This window comes from Mizuhopecten yessoensis, unplaced genomic scaffold, assembly GCF_002113885.1.
Source record: "Mizuhopecten yessoensis strain PY_sf001 unplaced genomic scaffold, ASM211388v2 scaffold4449, whole genome shotgun sequence".
Lineage (NCBI taxonomy): Eukaryota > Metazoa > Mollusca > Bivalvia > Pectinida > Pectinidae > Mizuhopecten > Mizuhopecten yessoensis.
The window spans coordinates 91,655-113,729 of record NW_018405552.1 but is presented as its reverse complement, the minus strand read 5'-3'; the positions used below and the strand labels follow the sequence as shown (position 1 = coordinate 113,729).

Genomic DNA, 22,075 nt, shown 5'->3' with positions numbered 1-22,075 from the left:
GAAATCCGTTATGTATCAATGTGGATTTGTGATAATAATGTGTTTACCTCATCAGGCTCATCTCGGCACGGAGCTGCCTGTCCCGGGGGTCGACGACCGACTCTTTGCTATGCTAACCCGTGTGACCTGGAGCTGGGGACGTGTAATAGCGATCCTACGCTAGAATGTCGGTAAGTGATTACAAAATAATATAACGAGTATATCGGATTATCTGCATAGGTGAAAACGAAACATTTTAGTATCTTATACTGCCTACTCCCACTGAAATGAAGGCAAACTTATCATTACATCGAATGTAAGTAGACAAAATATAAACGTGGTAATTTAATGTGAAAGGCTAAATTAACACTGGGCGAAATTTGAGATTATGGGCGAAGGGTGCAAGGTTGACAGAGTGAAAGAAGTAATGAAACTGACCTTAGTTGATGACGTCATGGAGTATAACGTCAATAAATATAGACTTTCTGCAGGTCAGTGACTTTTTAAACGGTTATATTTGGTTAATGGTGACAGATAAGCGTAATATACACACACGTGATTGTAGTATACGTCTTGGTTATAACACAGTATGAAAAAACAAATTACACCGCACCATGCACAGCAAAATATTCCTGATGTCAATTCAGGTCAAATTCAGGTCAATTTCAGGTCATATTTTGCATGTATACAGCTGTTTTGCCCTTCTAGAAACATCGGTACTGCTATATGTTGGCTTTTCTTAAGTTATCAATTTCGTTATTTTGATTTGTACTCTTATGAAGTTGGGTTTTCATAAGAGCTACCAAACAAATTCGATTTAAATCTTAGACAGTAAAAAATTAACCTAAAATATTTTGCAAAAACCTAACCGTACACAAGGTCAGCAAATTGCTAAAGTAGCAAAGATTCATGTCAACGTTATAACGAGGTCGTTAGATTTTTTATTGCTATCATTTGGTTTAAATGGATACCCATAGATCATTATATCATATTCATATACATTACACTCTCTAAATAAGAAACGATGAATATTACTTTGAGTGAAGGGTTCGATAAAAAAACCTTATAGAATAAGGAGGAAGAAATTTCCAGTTTTTAGCTCAAGAAGATTCATCATTTGAATTTGTTTTATTGTTTATAGTTGCAATGCTGGTCCGAGAGGGAAGATTATTATATTACAATAAACATAAATTTAATGCATTGTAACACGTCGACAATGTGTGATCAAGCATCTGAAATTACTGACTTTCTAGAATATGTTACATGTTGTGACAAATTGTTTCAGGGCAGGAAATTAAGTAACACGTGTGATAAAACGATAACCAGTCCAATGTTCTGTCTGTACATTAAATACTTAATTACACCACCCTCTCATTGTTTGTATATATGCAGTGCCAACTACTGTCTGGGATGTGAAGTGGTTGACTTCTATGACGTCACTGGTGTCAAGGTCACGTGCAGAGACAACATTGACGGGATCCACAAGAAGAAACTCGATTAATCTGTTCTCTATGATTGGTCAACTTCTGTCCAATGCGGCTTCTAATTGTTCCTGGCTTGTTTGCAGATGTTGTAGGAAAGATGAAAATGTTGGACATGTAACTAGAAAACAAGATTTCATAACGAATTTGAGTATGCGTTATTTTATCACACATACTGATAATAAAGCTACAATCTGATTTGAATATTTCGTTTTATTCTGTTTTATACAATACTATATGTAGTTACTTAACTTTTGAGCTAATAGCTTTAATATTTGAAGTTAAGCAATAGTGACAACTTTCTAGATGCATATATACATACCCGACAAAGGCTTCGAAAGGCATTACATGACCTGTTTAACGGCTGTATGATTCTGCTTATAGCAATAGAAGTTTACAAGTCAAACAGGTCGCCCGGGACGGGAGCACAACTGATTGTACACTCCATTATACAGCCATTACATATTTAAATCAACTCAAAGTATTTTGTCAGCGTTAGCTATCTGTATATTTCATTAAATAACAATCTGTCAACAATTACACAATCATATTACTCAGAGGCACTGTTTTTAACCGGAACAAAGTTTCGGTAGGGATTAAAATCGTATGACAAACTTGCTAATTGTGTGAGAGTTCTGAAGTACTGTGATTCCTTATCTGTCTGTACATAAACGTTCTATTCGAGAGATGTTTGGACGTTTTGTGATTTCAAATTGAGCCTTGCAGGAAATATTCCGCTGAATATACAAGGCAAAAGAATTAGTTAAAACAACGATATAAAGATTGACAAGAAAACATAATGATAAATATGTCACTTCAGCTAACTGATGTTTTGTTTTAGTAAGTTAGAATGTCTTCGTGAAACTTCTTCCATCGCGTTTATTCTCTTTGATTTGAAATAATACATGTGCTTGCATCAGATCACACCAATCAGGGACGTGTATCGCCACAACAAGATAAAGTGGACAATATGAGAATATTCGAACGTCACGTATCCGTGAACAATTTAAGATATCGGACCAAATGTATGACCAAATTAGACGCGGGTGTAATAATTACTCATAACTTTGCCCTTTTCTGTAAACCTTTAGAATCAAACAAGGATAGATAGATGGGTTATTCTGTCTAAAATGTAGTTTTACTGTAAATATTCAATATTTCCAACACACTTGTGAGCAACTCTTTGAAATTCACAAGTTATATGTCAAGACATTTTGATTCAACACAAATCCAAATATCCGTTGTTCAGTATTGTTTATAGGGAGTCCTACCCATTTCTTTCGATACCATCCTCTTCCAAAATTATGGTAATCCATGTAAACAGTTCATATAGTTTGTGAATTAAAACTGTGTATTTTAAATTGTTTACTCCATCAGATGTAGATTTACCCTTAACCGCATCATATACAAAGAAACTGAAACGAACAAGCTATACGAGGTTCGAAATATCATTATATACGAGTGTACTTTGACAAGACATTTAACAAAAACACTACATAGATGTGTATATCTTCATCTGAATTCATACGGATGAAACTCGCGTAGCGGTCGTGGAACGCACAATTGTATATATATGTGCCATAAAGCACCAAATATACAAAAAAAATATAAAAAAAAAAAAAAACAATTCAAAAAATCAATTGGCCGCCTCTAAAACAGCACACTGATATTCTGCATAAAAAGGTTAAAAAAGATCAAGTGTACATATACCATGTTGTTTTTTACATTTACATAGCTTTATAACAATATGTATGCACGATATCCATTAAGAAATCACCACATATCCTACTCCGCCTTTGAAGAAATAAATAAAAATAAATCAACAGTTTCTTTCATTCATTTTAAGTAGAACATTTTAACAACGCTAATTATACGTAACAATTTAAAAGATTAATCAAATCTGTTAATGATAATTACATGATAGAATTATGACGAACAGAGAAAATATAATAAGATAATGTGTAAGGAGCCTGTAGATATGAATATACACACACCATTTAACATTAGAGTGTCCATTTTATAGGATCATAAAGATGCAATTAGTACAATACATTTCACAAGTGGGGATATCTATTGATCATAATCATCATGATCTAAAACTCTGTTAAATGGATACAAGATATGCAGCATTGATATTGATATTTCCAGTTTACATAATATTTCTGGCTTTATCAATCGAACTTTTAGATCTCATACGTAATCCAAAAGCAGGTAGATATCAATACTAAATATGTTTATGTATCAACACGCTGATGTCACTGGATGAAAATTATGTACTGATGAGTTATTCTATTGTATGTTCTTAGTATTCTATAGGTACTTGATATTTAATCAGAATTAACTCCAATAATTAAATGGCAGTGACGTTTTCCCCCAATAATTTCATTTCATTATCTGGAATATTCAAACATATGATTTTTTTTTATAACTTTTCCTGCATATTCAGTGGGTTGATGGTCGTGATGTTTATAAATCTGGACAAAATATATAAGAACTATGGTTTAATATTGAGTAGACAAAAAAGGGAATCTGTTTCCCAAAAAAAGTAAGTTGTCTCCTCTTCACTCCTTAATTTGAACTATTGCTAGTATATTATGTATTTTTGGCTTTCTAAGTATGGAAAAGTTTAGTCTGAGGTCGAATCCCATTGACAGATATTGAGTCTCTAGCATTCGTCGAGGTTTAAAAACTTAAATTATCTAAAGTTCTGAAAATCTGAAAAGGTAATACATGTATTATTGAGACCCCTGACATCTTAACACAAATATATTTCCCCAGTATTATGACATGGCAATTTCTATGGTAACTCAATTGAATTTAAGAAATGACATCCTATCTAAAGTTAGATATAATACCTTGGTCATGCGGGACTTGATTTCTTTTTTACTAGCTGTAGAGAGTCATATTATGATAGGGGTGGCCATGCGTCGCCCATAACATGAAAGTAAGAATTTAGAAGATTGCGAATGAGAAAACGAAGCCTAAGTGACATAGAATGATGAATAAACTCTAGACGATGTGCCATTTCATGACATTCTATAGTGTAATACTGTACAAATGAGCAGGACATGTTACAATCATTGTAACTAGAATGTAAATTATGTGTATATGTCTAGCTTATTAATGATATCAATAAACGTTACGAAGTTTTTAACATATATCAGTATAGTATGTTTCTGGAGCTTCTGACTATGACTTTGGTGGTTTACAAAGCCAAATTAATCTTGATGTGAAGCCAATATGCCCCTCTCCATGGGTAGAAAAAGAGGAATCAAGCTTTGCATGAACTAGGTTTTCAAGTACACTTGAGATCATTCAGTTGGGTCGCAAAATAGATTGACATGTCATTCATGTCGGTGAACTATTTTTGTGAAGGCATTGACCTTAAGGCTGTATAACGAACCAGGTAAAGGCCGCCGTATACCGATTTAATAGCTGAAGTACAAGTTCAATATATCCAAAATTGCATATCCCAATTCTGATAGCTTTGGTCTCAAAACATGATTTACTTGGGGGATAAATATGGGGTTATAGAACCATTATTTATGAGCCCTGTTGAACCGTAAGGATCAATATAAAACCGATTTCGTGAAACAAATCGTTACAATCTTACCTATCTTCATTTTTTTCGGCGGCATGTTTTAGTTTTGCGACGGCTCCAATAGGATCGGAAGGTCCCTCTATAGTAAAATGTTCATCCACAATCATTGAAAAATAATTGGTGTGTTTATTTCCGCTCGTTGATTTCATCACATTGACCGATGTTACATGACAATATCTAGTCTAACGATGTTCCATATATGTTTTATTGATTTATACATTTTCGCCACACATCAGCTGTTACATTATTGCTTGTGCGAAATGATACGTCTTTCGTCACGACAAGCATTGTCGCAAGGTGGCCAAAGTCATCTTTTGGACTAATAACCCTTGAAAGTTCGGGGAAAGAAAAGGCCTGTTGTATCCACTGCATGATCGTAAGAGGTGTCTAATGTTGGCAGACCTGCAGACTCGGGGGTGGTTTGTTCCTTGTCCTCTGTTTATGGGATATTGAAGAAACCAAGAAGAAACCCGTTGTATTTCCGATTGTATGTGTATTTTAAAAGAGGAATTTGTCTTCTTAGAAGAAGACAAAGATACCAAAATTAATTTGCTGCTCCAAGTGCAACACCAGGAATAACTTTCATATTCTCTTTTTCCTGTCTTCTTTCTTTCCCCATTTCTTCCTCTTTCCGGCGGTGTCTCCCTAGGCACCCGTCCCGCGTCTCCCCTGAGAGGTTTAGGGTTCGAATCCTGGTCTGGCTCTATTACTTATTTACAGTCAGAACACTGGTTTATTCGTTTTTATTGAAAAAAAATATATTGTTGTAATTATTTATTTTTCACAAAATATTTGCAAGACATGGTTTTGTTTTCATATAATGTTTCTCAATATTAAAGTCATTCCGGGAAAAAATGTCGGGGGAGGGGGGAAAGAGGGGGAAATTGCTAAGGAAATCCGCCATAGCGGCCCTTATAGCAACCCCCTAAACCTACGGCCACCCCTCCACATCATATCATCATGTTGTGTGTATTGCTTGTGACGTCATCAATTTCGCGTTACCTACGGAATTATCTCCCCTTTTTCACCGTTAGCTTATGATTACGGAATTATCTCCCTTGTTTCAGCCTTTTGCCTTCTGATTTCAAGTATTCTCTCAAGAGCTTACCAAACACTCTATTTCGTCGGCTTGCAAACCCTTGCTTACTCTCGTTTCTTTTCTGCTCTTTTCTTTGTTTTTTTTCTTTCTTTTTTATTATTACATGCATAAAAGATATTTACACAAAAAATCTATAGTCATATTTACAAGCAAAATTTACAACATATTTACAATATTTTGGAGTGTTGAACTAAATACGGAGGTGCATTTTTCCTTTGCAAAAACGGTGTTCAGCGAGGTTTTTAAGTAGGTGATGCTGTGTCCATGTTTGAACTGGAGAAAAAAATAGGAAAATAGTTAATATGAAGACAATTCACAATAATAATAAATTAGCTAACGATATAATAAAAGAGTAAGGTTAAGTGATTCCATAATCTATTCGGACAATATACTTACAGGGTAGTGTGCTGGTGTGTAGATTATGTGCGTGTTTTTGTCTGTATATGCGTTGTCTGTGCGGTTTCTTGAAGGAGACATTATTTTATCGGTAAACACTGTTTGCAAAGGAACTTAAATCTTGTTTTGTAGTGAACTTCCTATTTTCATCAGTTTTAAACAATACCAATATTAGACTGTACATAAAAAAGCAATAACACATTTTATCGTAACTAGAAATAAAATTAGTTAAAATTTAATTATATGAATTCGATAAAGCTGACATATTGAAAAATCAATAAAAAACCGTGCAATTTTGAAAAAGTTGTGAAGTGACAACAGTTCACCGTGCAGTTTCTAATGAGATGTGTACACTGATATGGGCCGTAAATCCTAATAAATGAATTGATCGAATTGAATTTGGAAATCTGTGCAGTTCTGGATAATGAAACCAGTTCTATTCCAACAAAATTATTTTCCGCGATGGAATAGGATATGCATCATTATATAAAAGAAAGAATTTTTCAGGCGCGGATTTAGGGGGTGGGGGTGGGGGGTGTGGGTCACACCCATAACCTTCCTAACCACTCGGGCGATATTAATCATATCATTATACAAGAACGATGAAGTTTTTTTCGGCTGACAATATTACGTATAATCGACTAAACATACCTATTCAATTATTTTGGTATTATATATATTGCTGGAACTGTTTAACTATCTTGTATGTACAACATAATATCTCATTGTGGTACTTATATAGCTTACCATCGTGTACGTACAAGAAAGTATCTTCATACAGCATACTATTGTGTACGTAGTAATAAGTTGTACGTACCAGAATGAGATGATATGCTGTACTTACAAGTATGATAATTTTAAATTAAATTTAAAGGTGACGCGTATGTGCCTCCTAAGTTGTACCATTATAACCAGATAGCTTAGCAAATGTACCACTGTTGGTAATATGCACGCCCTTACATGAGTTAATCAGCGTGGACATTTCAGATATATCATTGTCTACACTAGTGAATTAGTCATCAATTATAAAACGCAAAACTATATAGCTAGTGGTCTTGGGTGTCGCAATGATTTGAACCTATCCGTTTGTTTAGCAACTTATATTAGTGATGCCATGAGTAACTCATTAATTAAACAGCAACGATGTTATGGTGTTATTTGTTCTTTTGTACGACAAACTTTTACATGAAGTACTGTACTGTAGGTACAATGTCTGAAGACTAGATATTGTGCGTCCCTACATTTATTTTTTGACGGAGGACCTCTCGTATCCCCCTTGCGGGTGGGACGCCAAATTAGGTAATAATGAACAAGCCCCCTGTGGATTCATACATTTGTCATCACCAGGTTGCCCCTATAATAATACCATCTGACTTCTAAAACACGCTGTTGATAGAGAATTTAAACCAAAACTTTAATTTTCTTTCCAGTACACAAAAAATGTCTTTGGCCCATACTTAAAATATGTTTTTTTCTTCTTGTTAATTAAACATAAAAACAATCCTCAGAACACGGGAAATCGCTTCTGAGACGTTCTAGAAAACACATTTTTTTGAGGGGGAGATCCCCCAAACCCCCCTTACGGGAGGGGGTACCATCCCCCCTCCTCGCGCTACTCGCTCGGGGTGCTGCCATCGNGCAGCACACCGTTGGCTGTTGAGAAAAAATATTCTCGCCCCCCCCTTTTAGGAAATCCTGGATCCGCCCCTGATTTTGTCAGTTGTATCTTCAAATTGGACCTCGAGGTGCAGCTTTTCCCGCCATTTTCCGTGCACCGAATCCATTAAGAGATCACGTGATTTCCCACATTGTTTCGCGTTATTCGTCGTTTCAATTATTTAGCATCAATCTCAAGTGACATGTTTGTTCGTTTATGTGTAAAAATTGTTTTATTCTGGTCATTTAAATTTTAACAAGATTCAAGATACAAGCTACTTTCGATTTGTCGAGTTCTTCGAAGAACTGATAATCAATGCATTGATCTAGTAGAGTGTAGCCACGTCGACAGAAGAACAACCGGAGCGTTGGCGTGTATGGCGAGTTACATTTTTCACAAAACCTCCAACGGCTAATGTGTTGGTAAGAGTTGTACCCGACAAACTTATAGAATTACTAAACATCATAACAAGTCTGCATCGTCAAACAACACGTTTCAAGTTTAAATCGATGACGCCATGATGTTTATGCAGCTGTAATCGAGCCTAAAACTGTTTTACTGTTGTCTCATATCATGTAAGCTATAAATATATTTCCCGCCAGAACCACATTAAATGGGTTTCCGACACGTCTACAGCATACAGTGCTGTGCTATTCGGTTGGTTTCCGCAATAAATTGGTTTTATCTCCCCGAGCCTGAAAATACAGACGTCATTTTGTAGGGTTTTTAGCTACTGGAGGTAGAAGCGTAATAAACCAAACATACGGGTTATTACGAACATACGAGTTACCTCCCATCGGCCAATCCGTTGTGCGGAACAACCGGTTGGTCGGTTTTTAAATGTAACAAGTAGGCCTATTAGCTTTCCAATATTTAGTATTAAGCAGTTATAGTAAAGTTTGAGATAGATGTAGAAGCACGCGTAGTTATGCTGCGAATTTATTTAAAAGGTGGTACTGAAAATAATTTTTAGGTCACTTGAGACAAAGTCTCAGTCTCAAGTGACCTATTGCGATCGCCTTTTGTCCGGCGTCGTCCGTCGTGCGTCAGTAAACAATTTACATTTTCGACTTCTTCTCCAAAACCCCTGAACCAATTTCAATGAAATTTTGCAGAAACCTTTCATGGCCAAAGGTTAACAAAAATAGTGGCTGATTTGGTCCCCAGACCCCAGGGGCCTGAGGGGCGGGGCCAAAACGGGTTAAATTTGGTCGTCAGTGCGTCCACGAGCGGACAACTAGTTGTTAACTAATTGGTCAGGTGGTACTGAAAATATTTTTTAGGTCACTTGAGACAAAGTCTCAGTCTCAAGTGACCTATTGCGATCGCCTTTTGTTCGGCGTCGTCCGTCGTCCGTCGTGCGTCAGTAAACAATTTACATTTTCGACTTCTTCTCCAAAACCCCTGAACCAATCTCAAGGAAATTGCGCAGAAACCTTCCATGGCCAAAGGTCAACAAAAATAGTGGCTGATTTGGTCCCCAGACCCCAGGGGCCTGAGGGGCGGGGCCAAAAAGGGTCAAATTTGGTCGTCAGTGCGTCCACGAGCGGACAACTGTTAACTTATTGGTCAGGTGGTACTGAGCTGATTTTTTAGGTCACTTGAGACAAAGTCTCAGTCTCAAGTGACCTATTGCGATCGCCTTTTGTCCGGCGTCGTCCGTCGTCCGCCGTCCGTCGTGCGTCAGTAAACAATTTACATTTTCGACTTCTTCTCCAAAACCCCTGAACCAATCTCAATGAAATTTCGCAGAAACCTTCCATGGCCAAAGGTCAACAAAAATAGTGGCTGATTTGGTCCCCAGACCCCAGGGGCCTGAGGGGCGGGGCCAAAACGGGTCAAATTGACTAAAATTTCAAAAATCTTCTTCTCAAGATCCAGATATTTTAGAATCAAATACTCTTCATAGATGGAAGGGTCTTAAGGTGCTTTACCAAAATTTCATGACCCTGGGGTCTCACGTGTCCCCCTGGGAAGGGGGTAAACTTTATTTTAGTTTATATAGGGAAATCACATTTTGGGCCAACATTTGTTTAATTTCCATTAAAAGTAATTCAACTTGGGTTAGCATTATCAGTATTGGATAGCAGTTTGATGGTATGCACATATGAGCCCTGACTGACCCCCTGGGGCTGATGGGTGGGGCCAAAAAGGGTCGAATTGACTGAAATTTAAAAAAATCTTCTTCTCAAGACTCAGATATGGTAGAATCAAACACTCTTCATAGATGGAAGGGTCTTAAGGTTTATGATACAGGTACGATACATGTCGCAGTACAAAATTCTGGTATACACATACAAGGCACTGAATTGAACAGCTCCTCAGTACCTACAGGAACTTGTTACCCTGTATCAGCCGTCAAGATCACTGCGGTCGGAGTCAGAATCTTTGTTGTGTGTCCCAAAATCTCGTACTGTGACCTACGGAAACAGATGCTTTGGGAGGGTTTCGGCTACGTTGTGGAATAGCTTACCATCCGCTATTAGGAAGTCGAATACCCTGGCCAAGTTCAAGAGGGACATAAAAACTCACCTCTTCACGTCTGCATTTTAGAATCTTTGCAAAGACGTCATGTAAATACCACCCTTTTATTTGTTCAATTATGTGCACATTGCTTGTTAAATGTATGAAAGTGATTGCAAGCCTTTGTTGTTTGTTTTCACAATTATAACCATTACTATTATCCATATGTTGTAAAGCGCCTTAGAGTAATTTTACAAATTATATAGGGCGCTATATAAATGCTGTATATTATTATTATTATTATGACCCTAGGGTATCACGTTTTACCCCTGAGGAAGGAGGGGGCAAAATTTATTATGGTTTATAATGGCAAATGATACTTTGAATATTACATGTTAATAACTTGATTGGAATTATAACCCTGAGTTGACAGTTTGATACTTTGTAAATTTTGAGCCAGCCCTACCCCCAATGACTGTAGGGTGGGGCCCAAAGGAGTCAGTAGTTCAAATACTTTTCAGTCTTAAATCTGTGTGCTAGATATTGAATAAGGTGGTTTTATTGTTATTGTCACTTTAAATAATATAATTGTTCATGTTAAACACAAAATCAACTCTCTGTATAAATATATCGGGTGACCGTTAAGGCCATTGGCCTCTTGTTAATTTAGTGACCCAAATCCTGCCAGGACAAAACAAATCATTACTAAAACCAGGACAGAGAAAACCGGGACCACATTTTTATTTTAGCATTATGCAATGCATTTTTTTTATATAAACTTGTGCTTTTTATTCATATGATATCAGTTCATTAAGGTATAGTTGCATTAAAAAACATGAAAGAAACACATTAAAGCACTTGGTCCTGGTTTTCCGTCTGGTTCTGGTATTAGTATGACCCTAAAATGGCACGAATGGAATGCGGCAAACGGCATCTGTGTAAAACTAGCTTTGCGCACGCACAGTTTCGTATTTTTCTACAGCAAGTATAACTAACACCAATATTAAATATGTCAATTAGTTTAGTTGATATATTCAAATATTAATTATTATATTAACGCATATATTTTAAAAGATTGATATTAGGAACCACACATTGCTATATACTAAAATGGCTGTAATAATCCCGAGTTACAAACTTTTCCAAACGAAATTCGAGTGTTCCGAAGAGCCATTGGGAACTTAGAAAATGTCTGCGAAGTTGATGGTTTTGACTATTCAAATGGCCATTGGTTTTGTTGGCCTAAAAGAAGACAAATGAAAGTAGTTTGCAAAGGATTTGTATGGTCTGGGTGCAGCTGTAATGTGCAATAATCGGTAAGAGCGCAGAATTATTATCATAATCAGTCACCACATACTCAAAGTATAAAGTGAGATTTAAAACTTATCTTAATAATAATAATATTTATTCGGTAAAAGCAAGATACAGGTACAAATATCACATATGATCACAGATTTCAATTGCATAATAATCACAGATTTATCACAGTATTTAGATAATCACATCAAAGTTAATATCACAAATTTTGGAGCACTATAAATACAATGTATTTGTTTGACCAAGCTTTAACCTAGGGTGGCAGCTTATTTCCAATGGGGTCCTCTAGTATAGATCTTAATTACTTAGATAACAAAAGGTCCTAAGGATTTGACCTAATAATATGAATATAAGATGGTATAATTTCTCGTAATAATATATATATGAATAGAATAAGTTGTAATTGGTCAAATATGATGATGATATATTATTTCATCAAAATAAGATGTTATTTTATTTGACGGTATAAGATGGAGTTGTCATTAGCAAATATGATTTCCTTCTGATAATATATATATGTGGAGCTATGCATGATGTTGTTTCCACTTGTAATATTAAAATATCAGTTATATGTATCACTGTACATATCATAATGCAAGATGATGTCATTCTTGCAGATATTAAGTAACAATATAAGATGGTGTTAGGCCATATACATTTATACTGTGGTACTTGTGTGTAGAACAGACAACAGGTGGTTGGGCAATCCCTACCAACCTATTATCTGTCTAACAAATTATAGCAATTTGGGGTATAATACATATATAAAAATGACTTTTAATAAAATAAAGACTGAGGATGATGGTAATAAAATCTTCCATAACATTTATAAAAAGTACATATTATATTGGTACTTTAGTTAAAATTTTGGTAATACATCATATATTTTTAGAAGAAGTTTAGAGTCACCCACTGGGATAGAATAAAAATTACCTTTAGAAGACAAATTCTTGCTCAAAATCATTTTTTGCCAAAACTTGTAAGTACTTTTTTATCTCGCTTTTGAATTTCATCTTGTGATCGACAGATTTTATTGAATGTGGTAAGTTATTCCAATCTTTGATAGCATTATAGAAAAAAGATGATGATTCCACACCTTTTATATAAGGAATGTTGAAATTCAGATCACTGTTCCTGGTAAAGTGTTTTTTCTCTGTTCTAGTAAAATTTTCTTTCATATAGGATGGACATTTGTTATGTTGAATATTAAAGACATGGTTAAAACGGAGCTGTTTCACCCTGCCCCCAACATCCAACATATTAGCTTGTTCCAATTCCCGATGGGTGACTCTTGATCTATTATCAAGTTTCAGAATAAATCTGACCACTTTATTCTGTGTAATTTGTAGTTTTTGTCGAAGTTTTTTGGATATGTTTTCGAACCAGCAGCTAGAAGCATAGTCAAAATGACATTGGATCAGTGCCGACACCAGGGTTTTTCTAGATCTAAAATTGAGACAGTCACGGTGTCTATATAGAAACCACATTTTCTGGTTCACTTTTTTTATAATACTTTGGACAATTTGTTCTCCAGATAGAAAGTTGTCCAATATAATACCAAGATATTTGACACACACCTGAGGCATAATTATATTACCGTAACACGAAACAGAAAATGAGCCTTCAGGTAATTTGGAAAGTTTCCTTTTGGGGCCAAACAAAATACTCTCTGTTTTTCCAAGATGTAAGGATAATTTGTTATCTGTTAGCCAATCGTGACATGACTCTAAGTTTTTCGGTAGAAATTTTGAAATAATTTTTGGGTCTTTGTGCGAGAAGATAATTGCACTGTCATCTGCGTGCAGAAATAATTTGCATCCTTGGTCAATACTGATCCGCATGTCATTTACATAAATGAGAAAAAGAAGCGGTCCCAATAAACTCCCTTGGGGTACCCCGCATGTTATATTACAAATATCCGAGTTCACATTATTGATATTGACTAATTGTTTTCTGTTGGTAAGGTATGATGTGAACCACTCCACCGACTCAATGCCAATTACACCAAGTTTATCACACAAAATCCCATGGTCAACTGTATCAAAGGCCTTCTGTAGGTCTAGTAAAACCATTCCAGTGAAGAGACCTTTAGACGTCTGGGACTTTATGTGATCAACCAGGTGAATTAAACAGGAGTCAGTGGAATAGGATTTTCTAAAACCAGATTGGAACTCATACAAAATGTTGTTATCAATCAAAAATTGTTCCAGTTGTTTATAAATTGCTTTTTCTAGGATTTTTGAAACAATACTCAAAATACTAACAGGTCTGTAATTTTCAGCCTTCAATTTATCTTTTTTCTTGAATAGTGGTTTTACCTTTGCAATCTTGAGATCATCTGGTACAACATTTTCAGATATGGACTTATTTATTAAAAATCTTACAGGCACCTTGATTACTGATGCAGCATCTTTCAGAAAACGAGCTGGAATACAATCTAGACCAGTACTTTTAGTGATATTGAGATTACAAAGTTCCTTAAATACAAAATTTTCAGAAACATGTTTGAGGTGAAATTTGTTTTGTTTTGGATTTCTCCTAATGTAGAAAGAATTTATTAAAGTTTGTGAGGTTTTGAATAAGCCTTTACATGGAGAAAGGCCTTCAACAAGTTTGGAAGCAATGCCGAATGGTTGTAAAAAAATTGTTAAAATGATTGGCAATGGTTAAGTTTTCATGACAATTTTCACCTTCAATGTTCAAAACTACATTCATATTCGTTTTTCTTTTAGTTTCATATCCCAAATTTTTGAAATGTTTCCATAAGTTTTTTGATTCATGTTATTTTTCTTACACAGCAATGGCACACATATGCCAATTCGGAGCTCTCTGATTTTATAGATTTCCGACCATAACCTAACAACAGCGCCGCCGTGCGTGGAATAGCAGAACAATGTCATACAATCTTGTATGAACATTAGGATATCTCTGACTTTATCTATCACATTTTGTTTGCAATAAATTTCCCCACTTGAACCTTTACGAATAGTGACAGCACAGACAACAGGTAACCAATCACTGCGTGTAAAGTATGTTAGCGAGCCAATCAAAGTAGACAGACTATTTATATCCATGTGGAAACCCCTCAATATGGCTGGTACAGCGACCAATTCTAAAGTTACCATCCTGGGATGGTAGCAACAATTTAGGGTATATATCCTGGCGGATCTGCAAATGTTAATGTAGGCCTTGCAAGGCTTTGTCAGTGCTCGCCTGAAAGCAGCATCAGATAACTAGGTCCGACCTTATTTAATAAACGACCAACTGTGGTCCGACCGGTTTAACCGTTCCTCATAAAATATACGGGCTAATAATGTACAGTGTCCTGCTTAATGTATAGTCGTAACCTGCGAGAAATAAAGGTGTATCAGGTGTCTGCTATATATGTACAAATGTGGGAATTATCATAATTGTATCAGAATATCTAATGCGGGAAAGAAAACGCAATTAAAGTCGTAAATATAATTATAAGAGATTGAGCTATTATACCACTGCATTGTAACAGAAGTTATCAATTATTCTTGTTTGCAAAACTGTACATTTGCAGATATTACACCTACAGTCCATTATCTTCTTTCATGATAACGATTATATTGGGAAATAAATAAAATAAAATCGATAAGAATGATTGCTTTTTTTGTAAGCATTACTCTATTGCAGGTACGGTGTTCTCTCCTGATTTTCTCGGAAGGCTAAACTCTATTCAAACTTATGTGGAGTGGACAACCGATCGTTCCTTTGTAAGATTCATCAGCAACGGTAATGGATCCAGTGTGTCATTGTGATCGTTTGGTGAAGTAACTTACTCGCCGCTTTCACTTTCTTCTTCGTGTTCTGTATCCGTATTATCCTTATATCCCAGTCCCAACGAGTTATTGCAATTTATTGCATGATGTTACTGACAGTAAACTAATCCGATAGCTAGAGGTTTTGCTGACGGTTTCAACAGCGCGGACTTTCATTGTACTTGGTCCTAGTTCGATGTAGCATCGTATAGTAGCATGGACGCGTTTAATTATGAGGTATCTTCAGGTACAATTATATAAATCTTGCTAAAACTGGCTAATCATTATGATAGTGTGATGGTTAAAATGCATACTGTAAAATGTTCTTACGTAGTCTCGAAATAGAATTTTTGCTAATAAAAATTGTGTTCTTGACATCGCTTGTGTATTAACTTCATCTGTTAAAAAATGGCATTGTCTCTATCCTTTTCCTCAGGAAAAGGGCAGGCTAAATATTGATGGTAAGAGAGGACACTGCAGTTGTCCAAAGTCTGGACAAAACACTATCCCATAAGTCTAAGTAAAAATATACGGACCTGCAAAGAGCGGACGATGAAAAAACGAAAGCCCCCACAGCCCCAGCCCAAGGAGCAGGACTATGAGGGCAGCGGGGGTGAGAGACGCAGGGTAGGTATGGTCTGTCGTAGATCCACATAACGTGCACTCAGCACAATAAATAGACAACACTTACGATAGTTACTTTACAAGGGAGTCTATACGGCTCTAATCTCAAAACTTTCACTTTAGTGATAGTGGCATTATAATATAGAGCAAGCCAACCCCATAACCATGTAATACCCAAGGAGTGGTGAGTGGTCGCTAAAGTATTAAATATCTTTAAATGATTTTTTCTTCTGTTTTTATATTCAAATAGAAATATCTCATATACTTTAATAAGAAGAGTTACGTTTAAAAGTTAAACATGTGTCTATACAATAGCGATATATTTCAATTAATTAAAGACATCTTTGAAAACACAGTTTAAAAGAGGGTTGCCCACTACATGTATGATAAAAGATCGATCTAATTCATGTAAATATATTTCTATAACATTTAAATTTATCTCATTGAAAGATAATAAATGAGTTGAAATCTTTAAATGAAACAATGATATCAATTCACTGAGAAATGGAGACGTTTCTAATTGAATTTAAGAGATTTAAAAAGTAATTTAAGGAATGACCAAGATTTTGTTTTGATATAAGCGGTTTATGCAAAAAAGTGCACAATTTTTTTCGGTTTATACCGTAGATACCAAAACAAAATCTTGGGCATTCTTTATAATTTAATTTTAAAAAAGTAGACAAACACGTTATAAATGCACAGTTAAAGATTTATTTAATTTTTACGTAAACTAAACAATTGCGCTAAAAAAAAGCTGCGTTGTAATTTTGCATTCTGAAGTGTAAAAAGTAGTTCTTTTTAGTCATATACGATATATACCAAAAAAATATTATGGGGGAGATAGGCAAAATTAAATTATATAGATATATCTCAAATAAGTAACTAACTATAAGATTTCTCCAAATATAAGAGAGATGTCTTACAATAAAAATAAAAACTTGGCTAACCATAACAATGGCGTGATAGCAGTCAGACAGGACAAACATCACATTGGCTTGTTTTGGTTCAACCCCCTTCCCCGAAAGATTTCAGGAAAAATCATTTACAACGTTGTAACTTTATGCTCACAGGATGGCAACCCAGATGTGTTCCTGTCTAAGACGTTGGCGTTTCTCCTTCGACATCGAGCAGAAAAGGAGGGGTTAACGTTGATGGCAGGTGTGTGTTTTTACAGCTTGTTTGACATGCAATGGTTGGCTGGGATATATAGTCGATTTTAATTCAATGTCTGTACGCCCAATCAACATTATACATTGTACCATATCAGAGTGACTGCTTATTCTTGAATTCAATTTAGTCCAAACAAACGGCCTTTGAAGCCTATTAAGAAATGCTGAGCAGTGTTTTACTCAGTCATATGTTACTTGTCTACAGAGAGATCAAACATATTTAGTTATTGGAACTGTATCAGACTGTAGCATTGAATCCGTGTGTGATTCAAGACATCACTTACGCTCTCTGCACCTCTGGAATATTTCTTAGCAAAATTAAAGACACGCCACTAGCTACGTGATTTGTCTAAGTACGGACTTAGATAGCATATAATTCCGTGGTCTAAGGTGAAACAAAACCTGACCAATCGCTAGGCTGATACATGTCCTCATGAAGATTACAGAGGAGCGACACCCGACTTCAAAGCACGATTGTTTTTATGTACATCAAAGGACCAAACTAGTCTTCTCGTCTCATTCGACTTTGTTTTGACATATTCCGGGGGTGTACGGAGCGTAAGTGAGCGTAACCTATTGAGTATCGAGGACGGATTCACGAGTCCAAATCCTTTGTTTTTTTACAGAATTGTTCTTAGTGAAATTAGCACTAAAACAATATAAACTTAAATACGATCTTCAAGAATCTATAACTTAGCATCGTAGGTGAGTTACATCCAACATTAGCTCTGTAAAGCTATTGTAAAAGACGTGGAGTAATTAGGTTGCTTTACATGCGTAAGCTGTAGGGAATTTCCCGCTCAGCGTCAGAGCATCGGGCTGGAGAGCCAAGGGTCGCGGGTTCGAGCCCCAGCGACGGCACTATCTTTATCACTATTCCTCGTGCTACTACAAATTGGTGCCGTTGACCCTCCCCGTTCAAGGTAGGAGAACCCCTTGGCGGGAGTCAAAGAGTGTGGGTTGGTGTTTAAAAAAAAAGGGGGGGGGGAATAGTGTAAAGGAGGTGGAGTAATTAGGTTGCCTTACAAGCGTCAACTGTAGGGAATTTTCCTTTAGCTCAGCGGTAGAGCATATCGGGCTGGAGAGCCAAGTACGCAGGTTCGAGCTCCAGCGACGGCACTATCTTTATCAATATTCCTCGTCCTACTTCACCATTAGTACGGCAATTAAAGTAAAAAGTTATACATTAATATATCACATACAAAAATATTGTACCACAGCATGCAGATTTAAACAGAACATATGTTTACAACAAAGAAATGTATGCAGTTGTCTCCTTACATAAGAACAGGGACGTATAATGGATATACTGTCCCTGATAAGAAACATTTTCATTTTGTAGATAAAATGTCATTGTTAGTTTGATATGACTTTCTTATAATTATGCACAATTAATTTCTACATACAACATACTTGCATCTATAATATTTGATTTGTATTTGCTTTTCAGAAGGATTCTTGTATGTAGATGACATTTTGAAACTCTCTTCCCTCCAAGATTTTCGATATGCAGATATCAAGAGAGTTGTGAAAGACAATGACAAACAGAGATTTACTCTGAAGAAAAATCCTGACACGAAGAAAATGATGATACGGGCCAATAAGGGTCACACCTTGGAGGTAGTTCCCCTTAAACCACATAACACGTACTTAAATACAAATCCAATATATTTCAAAATAAACCACTGACATTATGTACAATACAACTCAGATCAAACTGTAGAAAGTACCTTCATATTAATCTAAAAAGATGCATCGTAGATGTATCTCCTGTAGCTTTAACTTACCACAATTTCACCTTCAGGCTCAGAACGGTCGTATTTCCTGTCAAACTTCTGCAATGATATATTAAATATCTGTTATTGCTTTTAACATCGTATTATACAACATAAAATTATCAATAATGTTAATATATTCGAATTGATAAATCTATAGCATTAAGATAGATATGGTGGTTTGAACTTAAAGGTTTGACTATATTTAAGATAAAATCGTTTGTATTCCTGACATTACTCTTACCTCGTTCAGGTCTTTAGTAGACTCCCCGGAAGTGCGTCACTCTAATGATATGAGCTACTTTCAGTTTACCGGTAACCCGGGGGTGCCTGACGTTCCACCGAATTGTGCCGTGATGGCGCACCCATATTACCAGCAAATGCAGCCAATGCCGCCGCAAATGGCTGTTCCTCTCAACGATATACAGAGTGCAAGTCTGGTGCAAGCGGCCATAAAACTGTTGTGTCACATTGGCGGGCCCCTCTACCTCCGTGATCTGGCTGTGGAGATCTACAATGTCACGAGGGATTTACCGCGAGTCAGCGAACAACAGCTCCACATGCTTTTTCTGAATTTCCCAAATAACTTCTGTATCATAAGGAAAGAGGGAACAAACTTAGATGTGATCCAGGCTGTATCCAAAGTGGGTTTGTGTAGCGAACATTGCACGAGGAAAACCGCCTGTATGGGATTTCCTGTTTGTGACAAGTTACATATATGCAAATTTTATCTGTTGGCAAACTCATGTAGGTTTTCTAAAATCCAGGAAGGAACTTGTATGTTTGGTCACGATTTGACTACCCAACACAACAGAGCAGTCTTGCAGCAACACTGGCTTGCACACCTGACGGTTCAAGAGCTGAGGTATCTATTTCAGTCCACAGAGAGTCGCACCGAGTCGACTCTGCCCCACATATGTAAGTTTTACAATGTAGGGGCTGCAGGATGCAGAAATATAACACAAGGTGTACCTTGCCCGTATCTCCACATATGTCGCCACTACGTGATGAGCCAGTGTAAATTTGGTCAGGGATGCAAGAGGAATCACGACATAAACCACACACAAGTTAGAGGTATGTTAAGTCTCAGATCTCCATAACAACAATGAGTTAAAGTCATCAAAATATCAATTGTGAATCAATAGACATACCCTAATAGTCTCTCTCTGCATTCCCACTTAGGTGTAAAACAATAATACAAAGAATGGATGAAAACAAAATATCCTTACATTTGTGATTTGACACAAAACGAAATATCCTTGAATATGCATTGTCACAATACTATATAGATTTGTCTCAGTATTCCAGTAATGTTAACAAAACCAATAAAAATGTTAACAAGCCATAAATGTAGAAAAATTCTTGACCTTTTTCCTTCATACACTAACAACACTTGCAATTCTGGTGTACCTTCTCCAGGAGAGAAAGAAATGGCTAACCACTATATACTAGTTCCCTTTTAAACTTTCACCCTAAAGAGGAAAAGAATTACAGCTAGCAAGTAGTATATATATCAAAAATATAAATATACAGTACAAAGTTCAATAGTTCAACTTCACCAAATACATTTTTGATATTTATTGCCATGAAGTCTACATTGAATTGTAACTTACTAAGGAATAGATCACTCCCACTGTAATATAGTCAGGGCTCAGGCTAAACTTTTTTAACCACTAGGCACTGTGCCTAGTGTCATGAAAAATGCACATGGCACTCCAGAAATTTTACTGTACACCTGAGATTATGAGCAGACCCTGTAAGCAAATAGTGTAAGCTTACAATAAAAAAAACAAGTTTGGTATGTCACACATATCTGCCAATCTGGACTGGTTATATTTCGACATGAACGGGAATAAAAATCAAAGACAGAAACAGGAATTATATCGTGGCAACTATTAATATTGACCATTAATTGATATATACGAATATGACATAATGTGATGTCGTCCCACACACATAAGTATTACTGTAAGTGTGCATATATTCATTATAAATCCTAACGTATCGGCACCGTCAGTGATTTTTCTGAACCCATGCCGAAGTGTCAACGTAAATTATTTGTTACTGCATTTACTCCCGAGTTAATTTATCGTAAATACAATTACTACACATCATAACTAGCAACATATATTTGATTTCCATTCATCAAAAATATCGTGTCAACACTGTACCTTTTGTGAAAAAGGGGTGAAGTTTCACTTCCATCTTTCGTTTCGATTAGTTACGGAACATTATGTAGTCTAGTTCCCTGCTGCGATTGCTGCAGTCGGGCCCCGCAGTACATCGTTCAGGACGCTTTGATTCAAGCGCTCAGGTGATCTTTATTACAAGCATGAAAACGGCATGTTTTACGTTGTTTACTTCCGATGCTGTGACGAAAGTTACTTGGTAAAAAGTGTTCCATTGATTATTCATCACAATATTTAGGCGACAGATCTAGTGTATGTTTCAGTAATATTGACTCGGCACCGGGACGAGTGTGGTTGTAAACTCTCCACTCGTCCTTTTCAATTTTCACGCGGTCAGGACGAGTGGCCGGGTGGTAAGCCTGAGCCCTGATAGTTGGGGGTGGGGAGGAATGGATCATTCACAATGTAATATAGTTGAGGGTGGGGAGGAATGGATCATTTGCACTGTAATATAGTTGGGGGTGGGGAGGAATGGATCATTTCCACTATAATACAGTTGGGGGTAGGGAGGAATGGATCATTCACACTAATATAGTTGGG

General features: G+C 36.3%; 1 protein-coding gene across 3 annotated transcripts in view; it reads left to right on the top strand.

Annotated features, from left to right (window-relative positions):
- Positions 1–8,517: 8,517 nt before the first annotated feature.
- The window catches only part of LOC110449060 (poly [ADP-ribose] polymerase 12-like), a 30,096-nt gene continuing 16,538 nt past the window's right edge, over positions 8,518–22,075 (top strand). Inside the window, exons 1-7 of one of the 3 annotated variants that reach the window (XM_021495643.1) lie at positions 14,040–14,113; positions 14,792–15,000; positions 15,654–15,752; positions 16,215–16,405; positions 17,473–17,560; positions 19,022–19,191; positions 19,655–20,420. In XM_021495643.1, the coding sequence (XP_021351318.1) occupies positions 16,331–16,405; positions 17,473–17,560; positions 19,022–19,191; positions 19,655–20,420 (1,099 nt within the window). In that variant the 5' untranslated portion in view covers positions 14,040–14,113; positions 14,792–15,000; positions 15,654–15,752; positions 16,215–16,330. Of the gene's footprint in view, positions 8,636–14,039; positions 14,114–14,791; positions 15,001–15,653; positions 15,753–16,214; positions 16,406–17,472; positions 17,561–19,021; positions 19,192–19,654; positions 20,421–22,075 lie in introns of those variants that run through there. The other 2 variants (XM_021495642.1, XM_021495644.1) reach the window with 2 other exon arrangements.